This window comes from Oncorhynchus mykiss, chromosome 14, assembly GCF_013265735.2.
Source record: "Oncorhynchus mykiss isolate Arlee chromosome 14, USDA_OmykA_1.1, whole genome shotgun sequence".
NCBI classification, from domain to species: Eukaryota; Metazoa; Chordata; class Actinopteri; order Salmoniformes; family Salmonidae; genus Oncorhynchus; species Oncorhynchus mykiss.
This window is the reverse complement of record NC_048578.1, coordinates 27,220,931-27,243,054: the sequence shown is the minus strand read 5'-3', so window position 1 is coordinate 27,243,054 and position 22,124 is coordinate 27,220,931. Positions and strand designations below refer to the sequence as shown.

The window sequence follows — 22,124 nt, the reverse complement described above, 5'->3', positions numbered from 1 at the left end:
GATATACATACACTGAACAAAATTATAAACACAACATGTAAAGTGTTTCATGAGCTGAAGAAAAAAAATCCCTGAAATGTTCCATATGCACAAAAGGCTTATTTCTCTCAAATGTTGTGCTGAGGAGTATTTATGTCTATAACAAAGCCCTTTTCTAGGAAAAAACTCATTCTGATTGGCTGGGCCTGGCTCCCCAGTGGGTGTGGCTGCACCTCTGCCCAGTCATGTGAATGCCATAGATTAGGGCCTAATGAATTTCTTTAAATTGACTAATTTCCTTATAGGACCTGTAATTTAGTCAACTCTTTGAAATTGTTGCATGTTGCGTTTATATTTTTGTTCATTGTAGGTTAGAATAGGAGAGAGAGTGATGGCTTAACACCGGAAGTGGGTAATGTTCAGTAAAGACAAATCAAGAAACCTTGTCAGACATCCTTAGAATCAGTCCTTTAATGATCTACAACATGAAATGTATTCGGGGAGGATGACAGCAACTTTATTCAGTTTTAGCTAAGAGAGTTTATTAGGATGTACAGCATAGCATTCATAAGTAGGGCCCTGTGTTTTGGACAATCATGTCACATGACCTGGATTTGAACCTTTATTTCAAGCATTTTCATCAAACTGTCCACTTTTCTTTGTGTGTCAGATGGTCCAGCAGCATCCTCAGACAATTACTGGCATTGTTGGTGTAATTAATATCTCTGGATAAGGCTTAAAATAAAGGTTCAAATCTAGGTCATGTGACATGATAGCCCAAAACACAGTGGGTAGCAGCTGGATTGATGTTTTTCAGATATGAAGGTTACTTCATTGGCTTACTGGAGTTTACAAAATAGCAGTCATTGTTATAAAATAGAAAATTCTACTCACTGTCTAGACACGAACCAAAAACTCTTTCAATTCTGCATCACTTCATAAGGGAAAGAAGGAACTGTACCACATTGTAAACTTTAATCAATAATTATATTCTGTGAGTATGCAAATGAATTGTTTAAGTCTAATACTTTCTTTACCACTGCACAACAAGACATTTGGGAAGGAAGAATGTAATACTTACAATGCTATCACTCAAATGTATAGTGACATTTAGTGAGTCAAATAAATGCAGAACTACAGGCCTGAAACCATCACAAAGAAACCGTCACAATTTGAACAATCCTAGCCTATGCAAGATTAGATTACAATTACAGAAGTTCACAGGTTCCTTTCACTCCGCCCCCCTCTCGTCAGTTCCTCCTCCTCCCCGTTGGCCTTGTGCCCCCTCCCCCCACCTCCACTCTCATCCTCTGGGTGAGTCAGCTGGTGCAGGAAGTCATCTAAAACCCTCTGGGCCGTCAGATAGGACACATCAACAACAGCACCCTGCTTACTCTCAGCTGCTCTCCCTGCCTCTGCCACACACCCCTTGACAGCAGGCACACGGTAACCCTCCCCCCCTGTACCCAACTCCACCAGAGGGTAGGGGTTGGGAGGGGTGTCAGTGTGAGGTTGGTAGTTGGAAGGCCGGGGCTGTCTTGCTGCTTGGCTGGCAGCTAGCTTCTTATATACAGCCATACTGATGTCAGCGATTGAGAAAGGGGGACTCATCGAGCCAGAATCCTCATTTCCTGTCTGACCTATCACCCCAAACCCCTCCTCCTGCTTCCAGGGCATAAAAGCAGTGACCCTTTGTGGACCCGCCTCAAACTCCCTCAGTCCTATGCTTGACCAATCAGACGGCTTCTGCTCCAGTTTTGGAGCCTGTGATTCGATGTCTCCCGTAGATTGGCCGGTTTTCAAGGCGTTCTTCAGGAACTGCTTGACAGCGTCTCCAGAGTCAAAGTGCTTCTCTAGGAGCTCCTTGATCAGACAGGGAACCTGGAGGACAGCACAGACATCCTCTCAGTTTATACAATTACAACAGACACAGAGAAACCAGTAGAGGAGTTACAAATGATCATGTAGGTAGCAATGAGCTGAACACGAGTTGAGGAGATTATGGATACAGTGTTTTAATGTAAGGCCACTATCAACTTTACAAAGAAAGTGTGGGTTTTGCACAGTAGATGGTGCTGTGCTCACATTGATGTTCTCCAGAGAGACAATGGTGGCGTTGGCCTGCTCCAGCTCTGTGCTGAGATGGGCTATATGCTGCACCATATACTTCCTCTCAGAGCAAAGGCTCTCAGTCTGCAGGGATAGAACAGAGTACATGTTCACTACATATGGTATAACAGTAGTACTAATTGTGCTCTAAGTCTTCAACAACTGAACATAGGACATCAGTCAACACAACACTGTTTGTTGTAGAGGTGACAGAGCGGGAGAAGGATATTCAGAACAGTGTATGTTTCTATGTCTCTCTCTCTCATGGACTTGGGAGAGGCAAAGGTCAAGAGCCATGCGCCCTCTGAAACACAACCCAGCCAAGCCACAATGCCCACTTAACCCAGAAGCCAGCCGCACCAATGTGTCGTAGAAAACATGTCAGCGCGCACTGCCCCCAGCCAGCCACAGGAGTTGCTATTGCGTGATGGGACAAGGATATCCAGCCAAACCCTCCCCTTGTGCGGGTCTCCCGGTCGCAGCCGTCTGCTACAGAGCCTGGACTCAAAACCAGAATCTCTAGTGGCACAGCTAGCACTGCGATGCAGTGTCTTGCACCACTCGGGAGGCCACTCTCTCGCTCTCTTTTGACTCTCCATCTTTCATGTTTGACCTGATTCTTACCGCTGAGTGCAGTTTCTCCCCCAGAAGGCTGTTGGTGTGCTGGGTACCTGTGTGTGTGTCCTGGAGCCTGCAGCAGAGAGAGACAGCATCATAAGCAGGGGTCTGGCTATGAATTCTGGGCCTATTTTGTATGCCCGTCCTCCTATAGCTCCTCCAATGCCAGCCTCCACTGCCGTCATCATGTTATCATGAGCCCTGACCTCTTGAACTTCTCCTTCATGTGGCTAAGCTCCTCCCTAGCCCTGGCTAGCTCCGCCTCCAGGCTCTCGATGCAGACCACTGTTTGCATCAGGTTCTGGTGCAGCTCAGCATTCTCCTCCTGCAGTGTCCTATTTACACACAGGAGGATCATGGGAGATGTAGTTTTATTTGTAAAATGCAGTCACATTTCCTGAGGAGGCCATTTTAGCACATTAGATGCAGCTCATGTCAGCTTCTAGAGATTTCACACAGCCTTGTTAATCCAGACTGAACGCTGTGCGTTGTACCATTGTTACACCCATTTTTCATACAGTTTATCTGAACATGTTCTTCATCCATCTTTACTGATGGAGGTGATGAGAGAGCTCTGGAAGCCATTAGTGCAATCCATATCCAGTGACATTTCACAATCAAAAGCTCTTTAGAGTGCATCGATAAACAGAGAGGAGAGGAGGAGGAGAAGGAAAAAAATCACACTCACTGGAGTTCGCCTATGTCATCCGTCAAGGCCTGTGGAGAGAGACAGCAAAAGAGAAGATTAAAGATAACTCATTGATTTTCTAATTTAATAACTTTTAATACAGTTCTATTAGTTGTATTAGTAATGTTATTATCAACTTTTTTTTTCTTTGACTATTATTTGACTCATTACTATACACATCATTCACTTTGGATATTGTTACTATAAGCTTTGACAATGTACAGTGCAGTTTCTTCACTTGCTAATAAAGTTTCATAAACTGAATTGAATGTTTTTTGGACCGAGATGAAAATGACAGAGAGAATAATAGGGACATAACAGGGCGAAAGGGATTGTTTATTGAACTTGAGTTTATACGCTCCAAGAAAAGCTATGGATTGTGTGTCAGATATGGATCAGTGACGTTAATAGAGCCAGAGCCACAGCAGGGCCCTCTCTGTGCTAGTTGGGCCTCCCTGTGCTAGCTGGTCCTCTCTGTGCTAGTTGGCCCTCCCTGTGCTAGCTGGTCCTCTCTGTGCTAGTTGGCCCTCCCTGTGCCAACTGGCCCTCTCTGTGCTAAATGAACCTCTCTGTGCTAACTGAACCTCTGTGCTAGCTGTCCCTTTCTGCACTAGCTGGTCCTCTCTGTACTAGCTGGTCCTCTCTGTGCTAGCTGGCCCTTTCGCATTGGGTAGTGTGTTATTCCAAATGCAACACAAGGCCTATAAAGGTTACTTTATGTGGACAAGCGTCACAGACAGAGGATGACGCTTGAGTTATCCTTATATAACTGCTACTTTGTGGTTTAGGACACTAACTGACACTCCCTGTGTGGTTTGAATCACTTTGAGAATTTGTTTTATTTTATTTATTTTACCTTTATTTAACTAGGCAAGTCAGTTAAGAACAAATTCTTATTTTCAATGACGGCCAAGGAACAGTGGGTTAACTGCCTGTTCAGGGGCAGAAAGACAGATTTGTACCTTGTCAGGTCGGGGATTTGAACTTGCGCTCTAACCACTAGGCTACCCTGCCGCCCCATTAAAGAATTAAAGAACATTGGGACAAATCCTACTTGGGTATCACAACGACATCAATGCATGATTTACCTAACTCTACAGTTAGGACCTACTATCTATAGTATGATTTACCTAACTCCACAGTTAGGACCTACTATCTATAGTATGATTTACCTAACTCCAAAGTTAGGACCTACTATCTATAGTATGTATTTAGACTCTGACTCCATCGGCATACAGATGTAGGATCTTAATTTGATCACTCTTTTGTTGCTGAGAATTTTCCTGCAGAGCAGGAAATACAAACGTGTGGTGTATTTAAGTTTTTAAAAGGCTTCTAAAGTTAGACATTTTCACTTTGAAATGTCAGACTTGATTTGCCCTAACGAAAAATGTATCAACCCCTACAAAAATGTCCATTAATTGTAATCTACATAAGACATTTCCATTTACTGCAGGATTATTTTCCTCCTGTAGCAAACTTGCACAAATGAAGATCCTACATCTGTAGTTGACATCCGTTATTTTTCACCCTATATGAAGTAGGACACCAGCGGTAGGTTGACTGGCTGTGGCGGTCGTTCTGCTCGGAGTTAGGGCTGGCCGTGTCTTGTTCTCTGTTCCGGGACGAGTCCGACTTGCTGGAGGGAGACTCCGACTCTGGCCCTTGTACTGGAGGAGGGGAATGTGTGTGGATCAGGGCGTGATGGGGTAGCTGGGGTTGCTGGGTGTGTGGAGATGAAGGTGGGCTATGGCTGGACCTGTGGCTCTGATCAAGGTGTTTGTAGCTCCGGTGTTTGTGATGGCTGGGCTCAGGGCTGGAGCTGACAGTGCCATCTGTAAGAAGCGGGCCATACCGCCCATGCCTATTACCGACAGGACCCTGGAAGTCAGGCAGGGAAGCTGGTTCGTCTTCATAGCCAGCTGGTGGGTGGGGCGGGTAGGGTTGGCTGGAGAGGAGGGTTGGGGGGCTGCCTAGACGAGGAGTGTGGTTCTTGCTTTCATACCCAAACTTTGCAGGGAGAGATATTTTCCGTGACCGTGCGTCAGAGGCATTCCTCAGTTTCCTAGGCAGAGCCTGCGGTTTAGTAGCCGGCTCCCTCTCTTCCCCCTGCCCATCTCCCTGCTTTTTCGAAGGAAGCTGGGGCTGACTTTTCGGTTGAGATTTGGGGGATGCTGGGGCTTTGGCTGGACCCGGTCCTACGGTCTCGACAGGGACCCCCAGAGTATTGAGTCGGGCGGGGCTGATGACCTGTTTAGTGATCTCATCCAGGAAGGCAGAGAACTGTATCTTCCCCTTTACCATGCTCTGCCTGGCTGCATCCTTCAGAGCATCCACATCCTGCTTCCCCTTGGGCCCTGTCGCTTTGCCTGCCACCCGGGGGGACAGCACCTCCATGGACTTGGCCTTGCGGATGTCCCGTGGCGCCTCCTTGTTTTTCAGGATGCCTTTACTGGGGAGCTGGATAAAAGACACCGCCCTCTTCGGCCCAGCCAAGACCTCTTCACTGAAGGCCAGGCTCCGGCCCAGGCTGGCTGTCTTGTAGAGGGATCCGTGCTTCAGGTGTGGGGGTGTCCGTACTTTCCCTTTGTCAGTTCCTGTGTTCTGCAGCAGCCCCTCTTCACTGCGGCTGTGGCCTCGATTTAGCTCGGAGTAGCTGGGCTCTCGTCCTCCCCTCTCCTGGGCCCGAGGATGGGTCCCAGGACTGCCTCCTCCGTGAATTCGACCCTGTTTGACAGTGGCATACACCTGCAGCTCGCTGTCGTCCTCACGGAACTGTCGTCCTCCCGCAATGTTGGAGCAGGACATGGTATGCTGCGGCCGGCTGACGTGCTTCATGGAGAACTTGTCGTCAATGCCAGCCTCAGAGGACCATTCGGTGGAAGAGTCGGAGGGGGAAGATGAGAGGGAGGAGGAAGATGCTCTGGAGAGTGTGACGGTGGTGTGGTGGTCCGACATCTCGTCATCGTGATGAAGGTGCTGAGGATGGTGATGGTGGCGTCTAAGGGGTTGCTCCTGGTCATCTTGGAGATGGTTACCATGGGTATGGTGGTGACCGTGGCTTTCACTGCTGCGTCTATCATTGTCCCGTAACCTGCTGTAGCTGATATTGAGAGATTAGGTAGTAATGATGTATTCATTCAATAACCACACTCAATTATAGTCTTCATCAAATGTGCATTCTGTTCATAACTGTTTAAAAAAGGAAACTTTAATAAAAGAGAAACTCAATAGTGATCCTACCTGTGTGTCTCCCTTTCTTGATCCCGGTGCTGGTGGTAATGATCGGGGTTGTGATGGCAGTGCTTCCCTGGTTTCATCCCACCTGGAGAAGGACTATGAACAGGAGTGAAAAACTTCTCCATCATTTGTCTCTTCCCTGCAGGGAGGTCGTCGATGCCCTCCTGATGTCTCTCCTGTAAAACATAGTGTTGATCAGCTTCTGCTCTCTGTCTGGGGCTGCGGTCCCTGTCCCTGTGCCCGTCTGATGGTAACCTCTTGGGTCTAACTGCTCCCTGTCTGTCAGCCTCAGAGATCATAGCTCCAGAAGATGAACAACCATCACTCTGTCAGCTGGTTACCGGTATTACATATGTTCTGTATGAATGAGCAATTAATACGAAATCCTTCAAGATATGTGCACCACAAATGCCTACATTTCCAAAATGGGTCTAATTTAAAAGAAAATCTGAAATGTTTCCAAATATCTAACCCAACGCTGTTTCTGCTGAAAGGGGAAAGTAATTATCTCAATGAAGTATCCAGCTGTTAAGTTATTCTGGACAGTTCATCAGCCTCTCATCTTGGTGCTATCCATCTGTCTCCCTCACCCTCCAACTCTAGAATAGCTGCGTGACAGTGGAAGAAATATGCCACATCCCTGACCCAACATCAGTCAAACCACATCGAATCCTGATGTAGTGGTGTTTCATCCAACCAATTGAAAGCGCGAGACAGACAATTGTCCTTGTGAATGCAGAACCGGATCGAACCGTCACAGCTGGAACAAGAACATTAGTGCAGTTCATTTAGCCTATTGCTCTGGATTATTGATATAAATGTGGGGTTACCCTTGGCCTCTAGCGGCGCACTTACAGGCCTATTATCATTGATGATTATGGATTATATGTAGGCCTTGTCCCCCAGTTTCACTACAGTCAGTCTGAGAGTACGGTAGGGCTTGTCAAACATGAAACACATGCAGCCTAGGGTCCATTTTGTAGCCTGCCATCTGGTTGAATGTGGGCCCAGACTTGTACTCCCAACTCCAGCTGCCTAATAGAAGTGAATTCACATGTAATTCTGTTGAGGCCGACACTATACCGTGACAATAGGCTACTGTAAATAGAGGGATGTAAATCAACTTTTTGTTTGCCAATGTTTGGCCCTACAGACCATGATGTTTACAAAATGGCCCCCCAAATTACTTTGACACCCTTGATATCAGACCTATCAATTTAAAACTCACGCATCATCAATGACCATTCAATGCAAATTTGCGGTAAGAATTGTTTGTTTGTGTGACTCACACCCATGCCTAACAGGGACTAGTCATTATCTATATGCAAATAAGGTGGAAACTGAAACAGCTTATTTACCACATTTGTTAACTAAACAAAGCCTAAACAAAAGCTTTAAAAAGTCTAAAATATATCCTGTTTAAACCCCCACCAGACAAGACAGGGTTACATTGAATATTTTCAGTTTATGATGAGATGCTTAAACTACCAACATCCAGAGGACAGAACTACACTCCCTACTCTCCCCGATCAATAGATGAGTTGCCTAAGAGAGCAGATAGTGTTTTTCGCCTGGAGCGACTGATAGATTGTGTCATTAAAAATGTACATGTTCAGACACAACCCAGTCTGTTGTATTGTGTGTGTGTGTGTGTGTGTGTGTGTGTGTGTGTGTGCGTGTGTGCGTGTGTGCGTGTGTGCGTGTGTGCGTGTGTGCGTGCGTGCGTGCGTGCGTGCGTGCGTGCGTGCGTGCATGCTTTTTGTATTTGGGTGTACTAGATTGTGTGATGTATGTCTTGTTCGACATGTGCTATTATGGGCTAGGCCGTTGTTCTTTTCTATGTAGGCTACACTCTTAGAAAAAAAGGTTCCCAAAAGGATTCTTTGGCTGTCCTCTTAGGAGAAGAGAAGCCTTTTTGGTTCCAGGTGGAACTCTTTTTGGTTCCATGTACAGTGCCTTCAGAAAGTATTCATACCCCTTGACTTACTCCACATATTGTTGTGTTACAGCCTGAATTCAAAATGGATGAAATTGATTTTTCAATACCCCATAATGATAAAGTGAACACTTTTTTTAGAAATGTTTTCAAATGTATTGAAAATTAAATACAGAAATACAGTTACATAATTATTCACACCCCTGAGTCAATACATGTTAGAATCACCTTTGGCAGCGATCACAGCTGTGAGTCTTTCTGGGTAAATCTCCAAGAGCTTTGCACATCTGGATTGTACAATATTTGCACAATACAATTTTTAAAAATTCTTTAAGCTCTGTCAAGTTGGTTGTTGATCAGTGCTAGACAGCTAGAAAGCTGATTTAAGTCAAAACTGTAACTAGGCCACTCAGGAACATTCAATGTTGTCTTGGTAAGCAACTCCAGTGTATATTTGGCCTTGTGTTTTATGTTATTGTCCTGCTGAAAGGTGAATTTGTCTCCCAGTGTATGTTGGTAAACAGACTAACACAATTTTCCTCTAGGATTTTGCCTGTGTTGAGTTCTATTCCGTTTCTAATTATCTCCCAAAAAACTCCCTAGTCCTTGCCGATGACAAGCATACCCATAACATGATGCAGCCACCACAATGCTTAAAAATATGAAGAGTGGTACTCAGTGATGTGTTGTGTTGGATTTGCTCCAAACATAATGCGTTGTATTCCGGACAAAAAGTACATTTCTTGCCTAATTTTTTGCAGTTTTACTTTAGTGCTTTATTGCAAACAGGATGCATGTTTGGGAATATTTTATTCTGTACATGCTTCCTTCTTTTCACTCTGTCATTTAGGTTAGTATTGTAGAGTAACACAATGTTGTTGATCCATCCTCAATTTTCTCCTATCACAGCCATTAAACTCTGTAACTGTATCTGGCCTCATGGTGAAATCCCTGAGCGGTTCCCTACCTCTCTGGCAATTGAGTTAGAAAGGACGCCTGTATCTTTGTAGTGACTGGGTGTATTGATACACCATCCAAAGTGTACTTACACTGAACACAAATATATAAAATATGCACAAAAGGGATATTTCTCTCTAATTTTGTGCACAACTTTGTTTACATCCCTGTTAGTTAGCATTTCTCATTTGCCAAGATAATCCATCTACCTGAGAGAATGATTACACAGATTAAACAGAATAATCATTACACGGGTGCACCTTGTGCTAGAGACAATTAATGGCCACTCTAAAGTTCAGTTTTGCCACACAACACAATGCCACAGATGTCTCAAGTTTTGAGGGAGCATGCAATTGGCATGCTAACTGCAGGAATGTCCACCAGAACTGTTGCCAGACCATTTAATGCTCATTTCTCTACCATAAGCGTTGTTTTAGAGAATTTGGCAGCACATCCAACTGGCCTCACAACAACAGACCACGTGTATGGCGTTGTGTGGGCAGCTTAACTAGGTCTTTCCTTGCAGCACTCGACCCCACCACTGGACAATAATCAAGATCAGACAAAACTAGAACCTGCAGGACTTGCTTTTTGAATCTGTTGGGTCAAAAAAGCAGAGCATCTCTTTAGTACGGAGAGACCTCTCCCCATCTTTACAACCATTGAATCTATATGTTCTCGACCATGACAATTTACAATCTAAGGTAACACCAAGTAATTTAGTCTCCTCAACTTGTTCAACAGCCACACCATTCATTACCAGATTCAGCTGAGGTCTAGAACTTAGGGAATGAGTGTTACCAAATACAATCCTCTTATTTTTTTGGAGATGTTCAGGACCAGTTTATAACTGGCCACCCATTCCAAAACAGACTGCAACTCTTTGTTAATGGTTTCAGTGACTTCATTGGCTGTGGTTGCTTTTGCGTATATGGTTGAATCATCAGCATACATGGACACACATGCTTGGTAAAAATAGAAAAGAGTAAAGGACCTAGAGAGCTGCCCTGTGGTACACCATGCTTTACATTTGACATAAGAAAACCCTCTGCGTTCTATTAGGTAGATAGCTCTGAATCAATGATTTGGCAGAGGTTGAAAAGCCATAACACATACAGTACGTTTTGTCAACAACAAGTCATGGTCAATAATGTCAAACAGCTGCACTGAAATGTAATAGTACAGCTCCCACAATCTTCTTATTATCAATTTCTTTCAACCAATCATCAGACATTTGTGTCAATACAGTAGATGTTGAGTGCCTTTCTCTATAAGCATGCTGAAAATATGTTGGTTATTTGTTTACAGAGAAATAACATTGTATTTGGTCAAACAATTTTTTCCAACAGTTTGCTAAGAGCTGGCAGCAAACGGATCCGTCTGCTGTTAGAACTAGTAAACGCTGCATTACAACTCTTGGGTAGCGGAAATGACTTTGGCTTCCCTCCAGGCCTGAGGACAAAGACTTGTCTCTAGGATCAGATTAAAGATATGACAGATGGGATTGGCTATAGAGTTAGCTACCATCCTTAGTAGCTTTCCATCTTAGTTGTAAATGCCACGAGGTTTGTCGTGATTAATTGATAACAATATTTTTCCACCTCTCCCACACAAACTTTACAAAATTTTAACTTGCAATGCTTTTATTTTTTATGCATGAGTACAATGGCTTGCTGTTTGTTGTTGGAATTTCCTGCGTAAGTTTGCCCACTAATTGGCAACATCAAATGATTTTGGGATGACTACGCCATCTGATTTGATGAAAGATGGAGTTGAATTTCATTTCTGCCCATAACTTTAATTTAAAGTATTCCAATTTTTTTCCCATCTTTCTTTATATCATTGATCTTGGCTTCATAATACAGTTTCTTCTTATTTTTGTTGAGTTTAGTCACATCATTTCTCAATTTGCAGTAGGTCAGCCAGTCAGATATGCAGCCAAACTTATTGCCACTCCCTTTTCCCCCATCTCTTTCAACAATACAGTTTTTCAATTCCTCATCAAACTATGGAGCCTTAACAGTTCTAACAATCAGTTTCTTAACAGGTGCATGTTTATCAACCATTTCATAAATTCATCAAGTGCAGCACCTGGATGCTCCTTATTAATCACATCAGTTCCAACAAATGTTTGTAACATAATCCACATAAGAGTCACAGCAAAATATTTTGTATGATCTCTTATACACTATTTTAGGCCCAGTTTTCAGAAATTAGGCTTTTCTGGAAATAGCCACTATATTGAGATCACTGCATCCAGTGGGTACGGATACAGCTTTAGAACAAATTTCTATAGTATTAGTAAAAATGTGATCAATAGATGTGGATGATCTTGTTCCTGTAGTGTTTGTAAACACCTTGGTAGGTTGATTAATAATCTGAACCAGTTTACAGGCACTGGTTACAGTGAGATGCTTCCTCTTGAGTGGACAGCATGATGAAAAACAGTCAGTATTCAGATCCCCAATAACCTCACCATGCTCAAAGGAATATTCAATGTCTGTTTTTTTTGTTTTTTTACTCATCTACCAATATGTGCCCTTCTTTGCGAGCCATTGGAAAATCTCCCAGACCTTTGTGGTTGAATCTGTGTTTGAAATTCACTGCTTGACTGAGGGACCTTACAAATAATCGTATGTGTGGGGAACAGAGATGAGGTGGTCATTCGAAAATCATGTTAAACACTATTATTATACACAGAGTGAGTCCATGCCACTTATTACGTGACTTGTTAAGCACATTTTTACTCCTGAATTTATTTAGGCTTGCCATAACAAAGGGTGTGAATACTTATTGACTCAGGACATTACAGCTTTTCATTTTTTATTCATTTGTAAAATTGTATAAAAAAAACAATTCCATTTTGACGTTGTGGGGTATTGTGTGTAGACCAGTAACACAAAATCTCTATTTAATCCATTTTAAATTCACGCTGTAACACAACAAAATGTGGAAAAAGTCAAGGGGTGTGAATACTTTCTGAAGGCACTGTAGAAACATCTTGTGGACAGGGTTCTACCTGTAACCAAAAATGGTTCTCCTATAGCACCTAGATAGCACCTTTTATTCTAAGACTGTACTCTCCTTCATCAACCTGCTAGACTAGTCTGTGCTTGTCCCTTATGATTTCATTGTGATGTTTAAAAAAATAAATTGAACCTTTATTTAACTAGGCAAGCCAGTTAAGAACAAATTCTTATTTACAATGACGACCTACACAGGCCAAACCCAGACGACTATGGGCCAATTGTGTGCCACCCTATGGTACTCCTGTGATACTACTGTGATACAGCCTGGAATCGAACCAGGGTGTCTGTAGTGACCGTTGCGCCACTCGGGACAGCCTACTCAGATCCAATAATAGGCTTTGGGGCCTCCTGCATTGCTTTGAGAGATGATTAATTCCTAGTTTGATCGCCATCACGACATCTAACTAGCTAGTGATGCAGGAATTCTGTGAAGTAGCTTTGTGCCATCTGGTGGTGAAGGCAAACTCATTCCTATGCCCTCCAGAGTCCAGTCTGTACTTTTCCACACAGATTCACAATCACATACTGAGACTTTTGTTAGATTCTCAAGATTCTTTCGTAGAATCTTCTAGATTTGAGAGGCAAAAAATGTCCTTGGTGAGCTGATATTGATAATTGGGTGTCTAAAAAGACAGATTGACCTAGATAATTCAAACATTTTGTTGTGCCAAGATATCTAATGGAAAAGCTCATTACAAAACACAAACAAACCTGCTAATGAATAGATAGATAGTGGTTTGGTTGCTGATGTAGGCTACATTAATTATCATCACTTTTATTTTACAGCATATCAGGTTTGTTATGGGCTACTGTAGCCATCTTGAGTTTTTTTCTGATGATGTTATATTTGGAATGCCAATGATGAGTCATTTTACAGCTCCTCCGCTTATTTTTGTTAAAGTAAAAGGAAACTGGTTTGCTCTCCCACAGTTATCAACTATCTCTTCTACAAATGTCTAGTTGTTACATTGTTTAAAAAACGGGTGTGATTTATTGGTTGGTAGGCTACATAATGTTCGGCATTAAGCAAATTCAAATTCAGCAATGCAGTATATGGGAAGTAGACCCGGTAGAATGAACCAGTGAATTCCAGTTTAATCCGGGTTGTATGGACTGTTCACATCTTGCTATGTATTTATCCGAGCACCAAATGCGTTGACGTCAGCTGTTGTTATTCAAAAAGTATGTCGAATGACTCCCTCTTACAACAGCAGCCGTTGTAACCCGCGAAATGAGAACACGTCATAATACATAATGGTAATATTTACAGTACTGTATTATGATTGGCAAGTTTGACGCTGTTGTTGAAAAATTTACAGTACATAGATAGGTTGGTTCATGGTTGAGATGAAAGCAATGCAAGTAAGTACATTTTGATAGACTCCCACATTTACCAAAACCCTTTTTCATGACCATACATTAAAATTAGTAGGTTTGTTCGCTTATGTTTCACGGTGAAGTAAAAAGAGTGTAAGTAAAAGTACGCAGCCATTTTATAAATCGCGACAAATGTGGCCCTATTTCGTGAATCACTAGGTCGGAGGTATTCTCATTGTGACGTTTGCCGCATCACAACTCGTGTATAAATAACACCCGCAAACCCCCTTCCAACTCAAAACTCTTTATTGATGCCGTTCTATTGTTCTGTGGCGACTGACGGTTCGTTTTCGTCAAGATGTATTTTTTTCCTGAATATCTTATTAGTTTACTTTAATTTTAGAAGTGACGAATGATAGCTAAGACTAATATGTAACAGGTCTCGTGTGACTGTAGTATGGTAGTTTAAAGTGATCAGATAAAGTAACTATCTAACGTTACCTGCTAGCTTGTTTTTCGACGCCGACATTATTTGTTGCCTCAGCTTTTTTGCGATGGTTGCTTTTACTTGAGTACTGAATTACTTACGATTCGTATGCAATAAGATTAACATAGCTATAAGAAACGATCAAGCTGACGTGTCCGTTCTGAAAGATGAAAGCCACAACAAGATTATCGTTAGGTGGCAGGGTATTGTTGTTATCCTCGTCAGTTACGTAGTTAAACACAGAAGAATGGTTATTTCAGCTGAGTTGGCATCTCTACGCTAAGTAACAGCGAACATGTCACATTTGTTAACTACGGTACCTAGCCAAGAAGGCTTATTTACCAAGCAAAATCGCGGCGTTTGACGATGTAGTGGAGAAATGGCTGCCCGGGTGACTCAGTGCTGGTGCAGCTATCTGAAGTCAAAATGTTTTAAAGCTCATGAAAGAATCAGGTTGTATAAGTGTAATTGAAATAACCAAGTTACAAGACCAGAACCTTATGAAGGGAGTGAAGCCGTTCGAATAGCCAGCTAAATATTTGAATAGAAATAAGTGGGACCTACGCTCAATATCTACTTCAATGCGTATACTATTTTCTTAACCTAAAATGAAGACTAGTTTACAAGATAAATTTGAGCCCTTGGGAATGGGCCGTAAAATATACCACTTACAAGACTGCCATCTTGTGAAGACACGGAGAATGGCCAGCTAAATATTTGAAGATCAAGTTGAGCGTAGGTCCCTTATATCCGAGGCAGTTGATATACCTCAGTGCGTTAGAAGTGTTGCTTTTAGTTGGTTGCGCATCAGGAAAAACAATTTTATAGTGAAAAGGGAACCAAGGTACAAGACTATCCTTTCAAAAGTTTACGCTTTGATTCTAGCCAGAAAAAAATGTTTTATCTAAACTGAATAAGTACTGGTAGTTTGTCTCAAATCAGTATAGGCGACATGTGAAATAACCAAGTTACTGATCTTGAATCATATGAGAAGTTGTGAAGCCTCTTGAATAGCCAACTGAATATTGGAAGTTGTGCTGCAGTGGCCTTTTGATCATTTGAGTTATATTTATTGATTTACATTTTTTTTTTTACGTGAAGTACAATATGTGCTTATTTTGTGAAACTTTTATTTCAATAGCAAACGAAATATTGGAAGATAATTTAGGCCAACAGTGCCTGTTTGTCGGTCATTTAAGCTGCTTCAAGAAGTAAAAATATTTTGAGCCTAAAATGAACAAGATGTGCTGCCGGTTACATTTCCAAGTACAGCAGTTGCTTTGCTAGCACTAGCGGTAGGTCAAGGAGGTGCAGGCTCGTGACGTTGCTTTGCTAGCACTAGCGGTAGGTCAAGGAGGTGCAGGCTCGTGGCTTTGCTAGCACTAGCGGTAGGTCAAGGAGGTGCAGGCTCGTGACGTTGCTTTGCTAGCACTAGCGGTAGGTCAAGGAGGTGCAGGCTCGTGACGTTGCTTTGCTAGCACTAGCGGTAGGTCAAGGAGGTGCAGGCTCGTGACGTTGCTTTGTCACGCTTCAGATTTGATAAACTTCATCTAAACACAATTGGCTCTAGTTGGCGAAGAAAAGAAGATTTTGCTGTAGAAGAATGGACTGAAGAATGGACTTTTACGGGGTGGGGGGGGCACTTAGCTAGTATGCAGTTTGATCAGATGAGGAAGGACTACTTCAGGATCAGGCAGAAGGAAACTGGGAGGACCAGCGGGGAGCCAGGCAGGATCCAGGTGGATCGCGGGAGGAGCAGATGGGACCCAGTTGAGCGAGCGGAACGCAGCAGTTTTCATCAGAGGGAGCGCGCCAGATGGCAGGGTAGCGAGCTGAGAGCGGAGCAGTCCCAGGTCGAGCGTTGCCCCAATGCAGCCAGTGGGTCCCAGCAGAAATGAGGCAGACGAGTAAAAGGGTCAACTAGCTTCGCAAGTGACAAGTGTTTGTATGATGGGTAGTGGTATCGAGTAATGTTTAACTGGGCCAACATCTTTGAAATTAGTCCATATTAAATCTGTCAACACATTTTCTCGCGAAGTTTTCTTCCTCTTTCAGGTAAAGTGTTAATTTTCCTGGTTGTGCCCTCTTCCTGTGTGATGTCTGCTGTGATGAGTCCCCCTTGGCCTACTTGGTAGAGTGCACTGGCGAGAGGACTGTCTTAAAGGATTTCACCCTCCTGCAGCGCAGATGTAGTACCCCCCCTGGGCGGAGGAGTTTCTTCATTGAGTTCAATAGGTCTACTCCCCTGAGAAGTGGTCTACATGGGAGTGTTGCGAGTCGAAATTCTTCTGTTCGTTCGTGCTGCTTTGGTGCTGAGCAGCTACATCTGCTGGTTAAAGTGAGCAGTGAGTTTAAATGCATGCAACGATCATGTGGGGAGTAACTATTTCCCTCAAATATTGATATAACATTTATATTTGCCTCTTTGTAATGGTAACTGAAAAGGATTGTCCCTGCATTTAATTTGTAGTATTGGTCAAACTGGTGCATTTGTGGATGGTGGGGGGGAGACTTTCCAAGTTCTTCTTTTCACAGGCTCGCACCTTAAAGCAAACCTGACCATCCAAGGGAGTCCCTCTTTAGTACTGCTCACCACATTAATGAAAACGGTTGAGCACGTTCCGAAACAGATCATTCTAAGGATGGATCAAGGGAAATCTCTGGTGTTAAAATCATGTAGGAAGGTATTTTGTACTGGTTTTCTATAGTGAGTTAATCATTTGCATATACTGTTTTTCTTCCAATATTTTGTAGGGATACACACTTGGGTTCTGGGAGGGTTGTGGGGGTGTTAATCAAATATTTTCCTAGAGTTTTTTTCACACAGCTTCGTGTAAAGCAGCATTTTAAAGATCCAAATGATTAGCGTTGATGTTTGAGGAGCAAGGAGTCAACCCAGTGGTCCGGTCCACGTCTTTCGGGGTTCCTTTTGCCTTGTGGTGTGGATATTCCTTGGTGTCTACAATGATGTAGCAGGAGGCGGGCCACCTTTTGGGATGTGAACTTGCGGTGTTCTCCCAGGGAGTGTGGTAACTTAACTTTTAGGCTGATGCATTATATATCCTTGAGTTGAAATTTGCATTTGGGGTTTCTGGGGTCAGGGGAGGGCTTAACTGTGACTCTTCCAGATTATGACCCACCCCTCAATGAAAGATTGGAGGTCTACATCTCCCCCGTCTTAAGGAGAACAGCTGATGCCTTGAGGCCAGTGGTATTTAACTGTTTCTTGTGTAAAGTTATTGTGTACGTGAATTTGTGTATTTTAATTGTATTTTAGCAACTGTTAATAGAATTTTGATAGTGGGTTGGTTACTGTCTGGGTTTGTATGGGTGGGAATGGTGGAAGTCTTGTTTTCCAGTGTGCTGTGTCCTACGCTTTCAGTACTGAAGATCAACAGGAACGCCCCTAACTCATTGTATGTCAAGGTTTACTGTTGCTTCAAAACACCTCATTAGGTCTCAAGTAAGGTCCCTTACAAATGTTTTCACATTTTTATATTTCATTAATGACATTTGGCACCTTGCCTTAATTGCACGCCTTTGCAAATTAGTTAAATGTTTTGTATTGATGCAACTGAACATTGTCAAGGAATTATAATTGGTAATAAATGCATAGCTTTTTGTGATTGAAGACAGTTTTGGTATGCATTTGTTATTATGGGGGACTCTTGTGTGGGGGCTTTTCTTGTGCTTTTTCAGGTATGACTTAGCTTGGTGCTTTTAGATCACGGAAGTGACCTGGGCTTGATGGCAGCTCTTACAAGGTGGAAAGTGACGGTTTCAGATAAGTTCAATCCAGCTTGTATGTCCAAATGTGGGAATTTATGACATGGCACCTGGTTGTCTGAAGGGGCCCTATTGCTGCCGTAGTTGATTCGTCTTCAATAGAGAATAATCTACTTAGCGATACAACGACTCTGCCGCTACTTGCGGTATGTAGAAGTTGCACTGCTGTGCTTTCACTGAGTGCAAATCTCTTCTGGTGGAGACTTCTCAACTCAAACTTATGCTAATTATAAAGCATATTTTGTCTACGGGTAACAAATGTCAGTGCTGTGAGGGTGGGTATAGGGCTGTTTGTTTTTGATCTTTCAGAATTACAAAAGCCCAAACGAAGACTGCCATCTACCCGTGACATGACCACAGGAATCGCCCCTCCTTTGAACTCTACACAGGCAGGACCGTTTGAACACCTTCACTACATTAGACTATTTGTAGTTAGCTTTTGACTCTCCTCAGCTACCAACACTTGTGCAACTGTGCAAGGAGCAAGCAGTCTTGTATCGTAGTAGCCTTCCATTCCTCTTCAACTGCATATTTGGTTTTCCTTTGCAGCTGTCGTGCAACTGTGACAGCGTTCCCAAATTAAGGTAGCTGAGGAACACTGCGCAACTGTGCAGCTGTAATTTGGACTGTGCAATTGTTTTGCTTTTGGATTGGTAGTTGAGGGTGGTGGGGGGGGATTCTGCACTTTTTCTCAACAGAAATCTGAGTGCGTCTTGGTGAAGCACGAATGAAGTCTTCTGACCTGGCGCACGTAGTAAGGTGTTGGTGTACCTTTTCAGTCTTCATTTCAAATCGAACTCCAGACCCCTGCCATGTTTTAGTTTTGTTCAATGTACATCTTGAACTGGCTTTCTGTTAACCTCCTATTGTTAATAACCATCATCAAGCCATGCTTTGACTGGCATATGCCCTTAGGCTCAGAGCCCTACTGCTTTGCATCTTTAAGTTGAGTAAAACGTCATGTATGTTATGTGAGTACTATGGTGGTTTGTGTAGAAACCTCTTTGTTTCAGATCATTATCTTGTCTCACTGTCCGCTGACTGCGCCTCCATCTGAATGTAACGCCGTCGCAGGAAACTCGGCAAATGAATGTGTCCCCTGAATGACGTACCTACCATCTACCCCCTCCGCGCTTGAGCTTAGTCAAACCCCACCCCCACACTCGACGGTCTTCAGACTCCTCTCCCTCTGTGCTGTCTGTGCTCCTTTCCTTTCTCCCTTTTGGTTTCTCAGGTGACAATTTCTCATCCGACGTAAAATAGTCATGAATTGGCATCTGTTCTGCCTCTAACTGCGTGATGGAACACTGAGAACCCAGTCACTTTCAGATCAAGAGCCACAAGCTTGTCTTGCTGAAAATTGAGCATCACTTCAGTTTCTTGGTTACTAAGTTAAGTCGTTTTGGTTCCCTTTTGATTTTGAACACATCATGGCTATGTTTTAACACAACCTTTTGACTGCATGCATATCAGCTCTGCATAACATTTTGAACTTCAAAATGCGCAACATAACTTTCATATAGTTCATGTGTAAAATAGGCACATTCCAGTTGATGTTGGGTGGGTGGGTGCAACACTTTCTTCCTTCCTTTCAGATACCTCTTGAGTGAACTTGTCATTACTGGGTGCTTGCAGCTGCAGGGAGTCACGGGAAGTGTCTTGGTTTGATCCAGGTCTAGGAAGTTGAGAGCAACAGTGTAGAGAAACCGGTTGGTTGTGGTTTGTACTGTTTCTATCAGTCAAAGTAAATGACAGCTTAACATATTTTCAATTTCAGGGATCTGTTTTGTGAGGGCGGGGGGGGGGGTGTAATTGTTCCTCTTTTGTCTTTACAGCTTCAAATCTAACAGCCCAATCCTTGTGAGTTTTACTGACCTCTGAATCTGGACCAATGTCAGTGATAAGATCTACACTTACGTTGTGACTTTGTCTTACTGGTATCATGGGTAAAATGTGGAATTGCTCTAATGGCATTAAGTGTCTATGGGTTTGCTGGGGCTGGGGAAACCAGTTGTCTTTTCCTCTAGTTTCAGGCTTGCGACGATGCTAAAGTCCTCGGGTTCGTGTAGAGCAGCAGGTGCAAGGGTTTTTCTTTTCCTGGGAGAACAAACCCTCTGGTTTTTGTTCCTCCAGGTTTTGCTTTTTGTCCTTGTGTAAAAAAAAAAAAGCAAAAGACTCCGGTGGTGGCACTCCTGATCGTCCTCAGGATGGGGTTCAATTCCCTGCGGTGTCTTTGCTTTTCTCAACCTGCTGCTTAGTTGGGTAAGCCAGTGAAAACGGGAACCTAGGTAGTTAAAGTAAGTTCTAGGGTCATATTGTGAACTTTTTTAATCATTCAAGTATTACCTCTTAAAATATTGGCAGGTGCTATAGTTATTGAGGCTGTTTAGTATGTGCCCCTAGTGGAAACTGTCTCGTCAATAAAATTCTCAATTGCAACCAAATATGAACTGTTCCAAAAATGTTTCTACTTAGGCTTGTTTCCAACCCATAAATGTCAACTAGTTTCTACTGGAATTTATTTTGTTTAGTCATTGGTTGGGACATGACTTGCAGTTCAAGAAATGAGTAATTTACTGTATTTTATGAATAAAGTCTATGAACTGTACAAAATTGTGCTGTCATACCTCATTACAATGTCTTCAATATTGACTTAATTCCCTGGATTTATTTGGGTTATACATTACAATTTTACTTGACATGTTTTAATGTGCTTTTCATATTTGACAAGTCCAATTTGTGGCCTGAAGTATATTTTCATTACGGAGTAGAGTGAGTCTACATAACCAAGGAATGGGGGTGTATTTATTAATTAACCAGGTAGGTCAGTTGACCACGTTCTCATTTGTGACCTGGGCAAGATAAAGCGTAGCAATTCGATGAGATGACGCAAAGCAGTGTGACAGTTACAAACAAATGTATTGTCAACATAATATAATGTGCAAATGTAGGGAGCTAAGGCAATGAATAGGCCATGGAGGCTAAACAATTACAATTTAGCATTAACACTGGTGTTAGATGTGCAAGTAGCACTACTGGGGGTGCAAGAGGATAAGTAACATAAGGTGGTTGGGTGTGAGGTTTACAGATTGGCTGTGTACAGTGATCAGTAAACTGCTCTGATCAGTAAACAGCAGAGGGAACACCCCCCTATCCACATCGATGGAACAGTAGTGGAGAGGGTAGCAAGTTTTAAGTTCCTCGGCATACACATCACAGACAAACTGAATTGGTCCACTCACACAGACAGCATCGTGAAGAAGGCGCAGCAGCGCCTCTTCAACCTCAGGAGGCTGAAGAAATTTGGCTTGTCACCAAAAGCACTCGCAAACTTCTACAGATGCACAATCGAGAGCATCCTGGCGGGCTGTATCACCGCCTGGTATGGCAACTGCACCGCCCTCAACCGTAAGGCTCTCCAGAGGGTAGTGAGGTCTGCACAACGCATCACCGGGGGCAAACTACCTGCCCTCCAGGACACCTACACCACCCGATGTCACAGGAAGGCCATAAAGATCATCAAGGACATCAACCACCCGAGCCACTGCCTGTTCACCCCGCTATCATCCAGAAGGCGAGGTCAGTACAGGTGCATCAAAGCTGGGACCGAGAGACTGAAAAACAGCTTCTATCTCAAGGCCATCAGACTGTTAAACAGCCACCACTAACACTGAGTGGCTGCTGCCAACACACTGACACTGACTCAACTCCAGCCACTTTAATAATGGGAATTGATGGGAAATGATGTAAATATATCACTAGCCACTTTAAACAATGCTACCTTATATAAATGTTACTTACCCTACATTATTCATCTCATATGCATACGTATATACTGTACTCTATATCATCGATGGTATCCTTATGTAATACATGTATCACTAGCCACTTTATACTATACTATGCCACTTTGTTTACATACTCATCTCATTTGTACATACTGTACCCGATACCATCTACTGTATCTTGCCTATGCTG

General features: G+C 43.0%; 1 protein-coding gene and 1 long non-coding RNA gene across 2 annotated transcripts; one reads left to right on the top strand and one right to left on the bottom strand.

Moving 5' to 3' along the window:
* Positions 1–440: 440 nt before the first annotated feature.
* On the bottom strand, positions 441–7,421 carry LOC110489054. The gene is made up of 7 exons (XM_021561607.2): positions 6,638–7,421; positions 4,925–6,497; positions 3,395–3,423; positions 2,913–3,041; positions 2,713–2,779; positions 2,065–2,172; positions 441–1,860 (listed from the first exon to the last, which is right to left on the bottom strand). Exons 1-7 carry the CDS (start codon positions 6,931–6,933, stop codon positions 1,198–1,200), a joined length of 2,865 nt encoding a protein of 954 aa, XP_021417282.1. The 5' UTR covers positions 6,934–7,421; the 3' UTR covers positions 441–1,197.
* A 6,735-nt stretch (positions 7,422–14,156) lies between these two features.
* Positions 14,157–17,991, top strand: LOC110489055. Its single transcript, XR_002468514.2, has 2 exons — positions 14,157–16,698; positions 16,896–17,991. It is a non-coding gene; the product is annotated as an uncharacterized LOC110489055 (long non-coding RNA).
* The last annotated feature ends 4,133 nt before the right edge of the window (positions 17,992–22,124 follow it).

Coding starts and splice junctions, on each gene's coding strand:
- LOC110489054 (XM_021561607.2), bottom strand. CDS start 6,933: ATGATCTCTGAGGCTGACAGACAGGGAGCAGTTAGACCCAAGAGGTTA. Junction 6,498..6,637: donor CAAGAAAGGGAGACACACAG/GTAGGATCACTA, acceptor TCTCAATATCAG/CTACAGCAGGTTACGGGACA. Junction 1,861..2,064: donor TCTCTCTGGAGAACATCAAT/GTGAGCACAGCA, acceptor GCTGTCCTCCAG/GTTCCCTGTCTGATCAAGGA.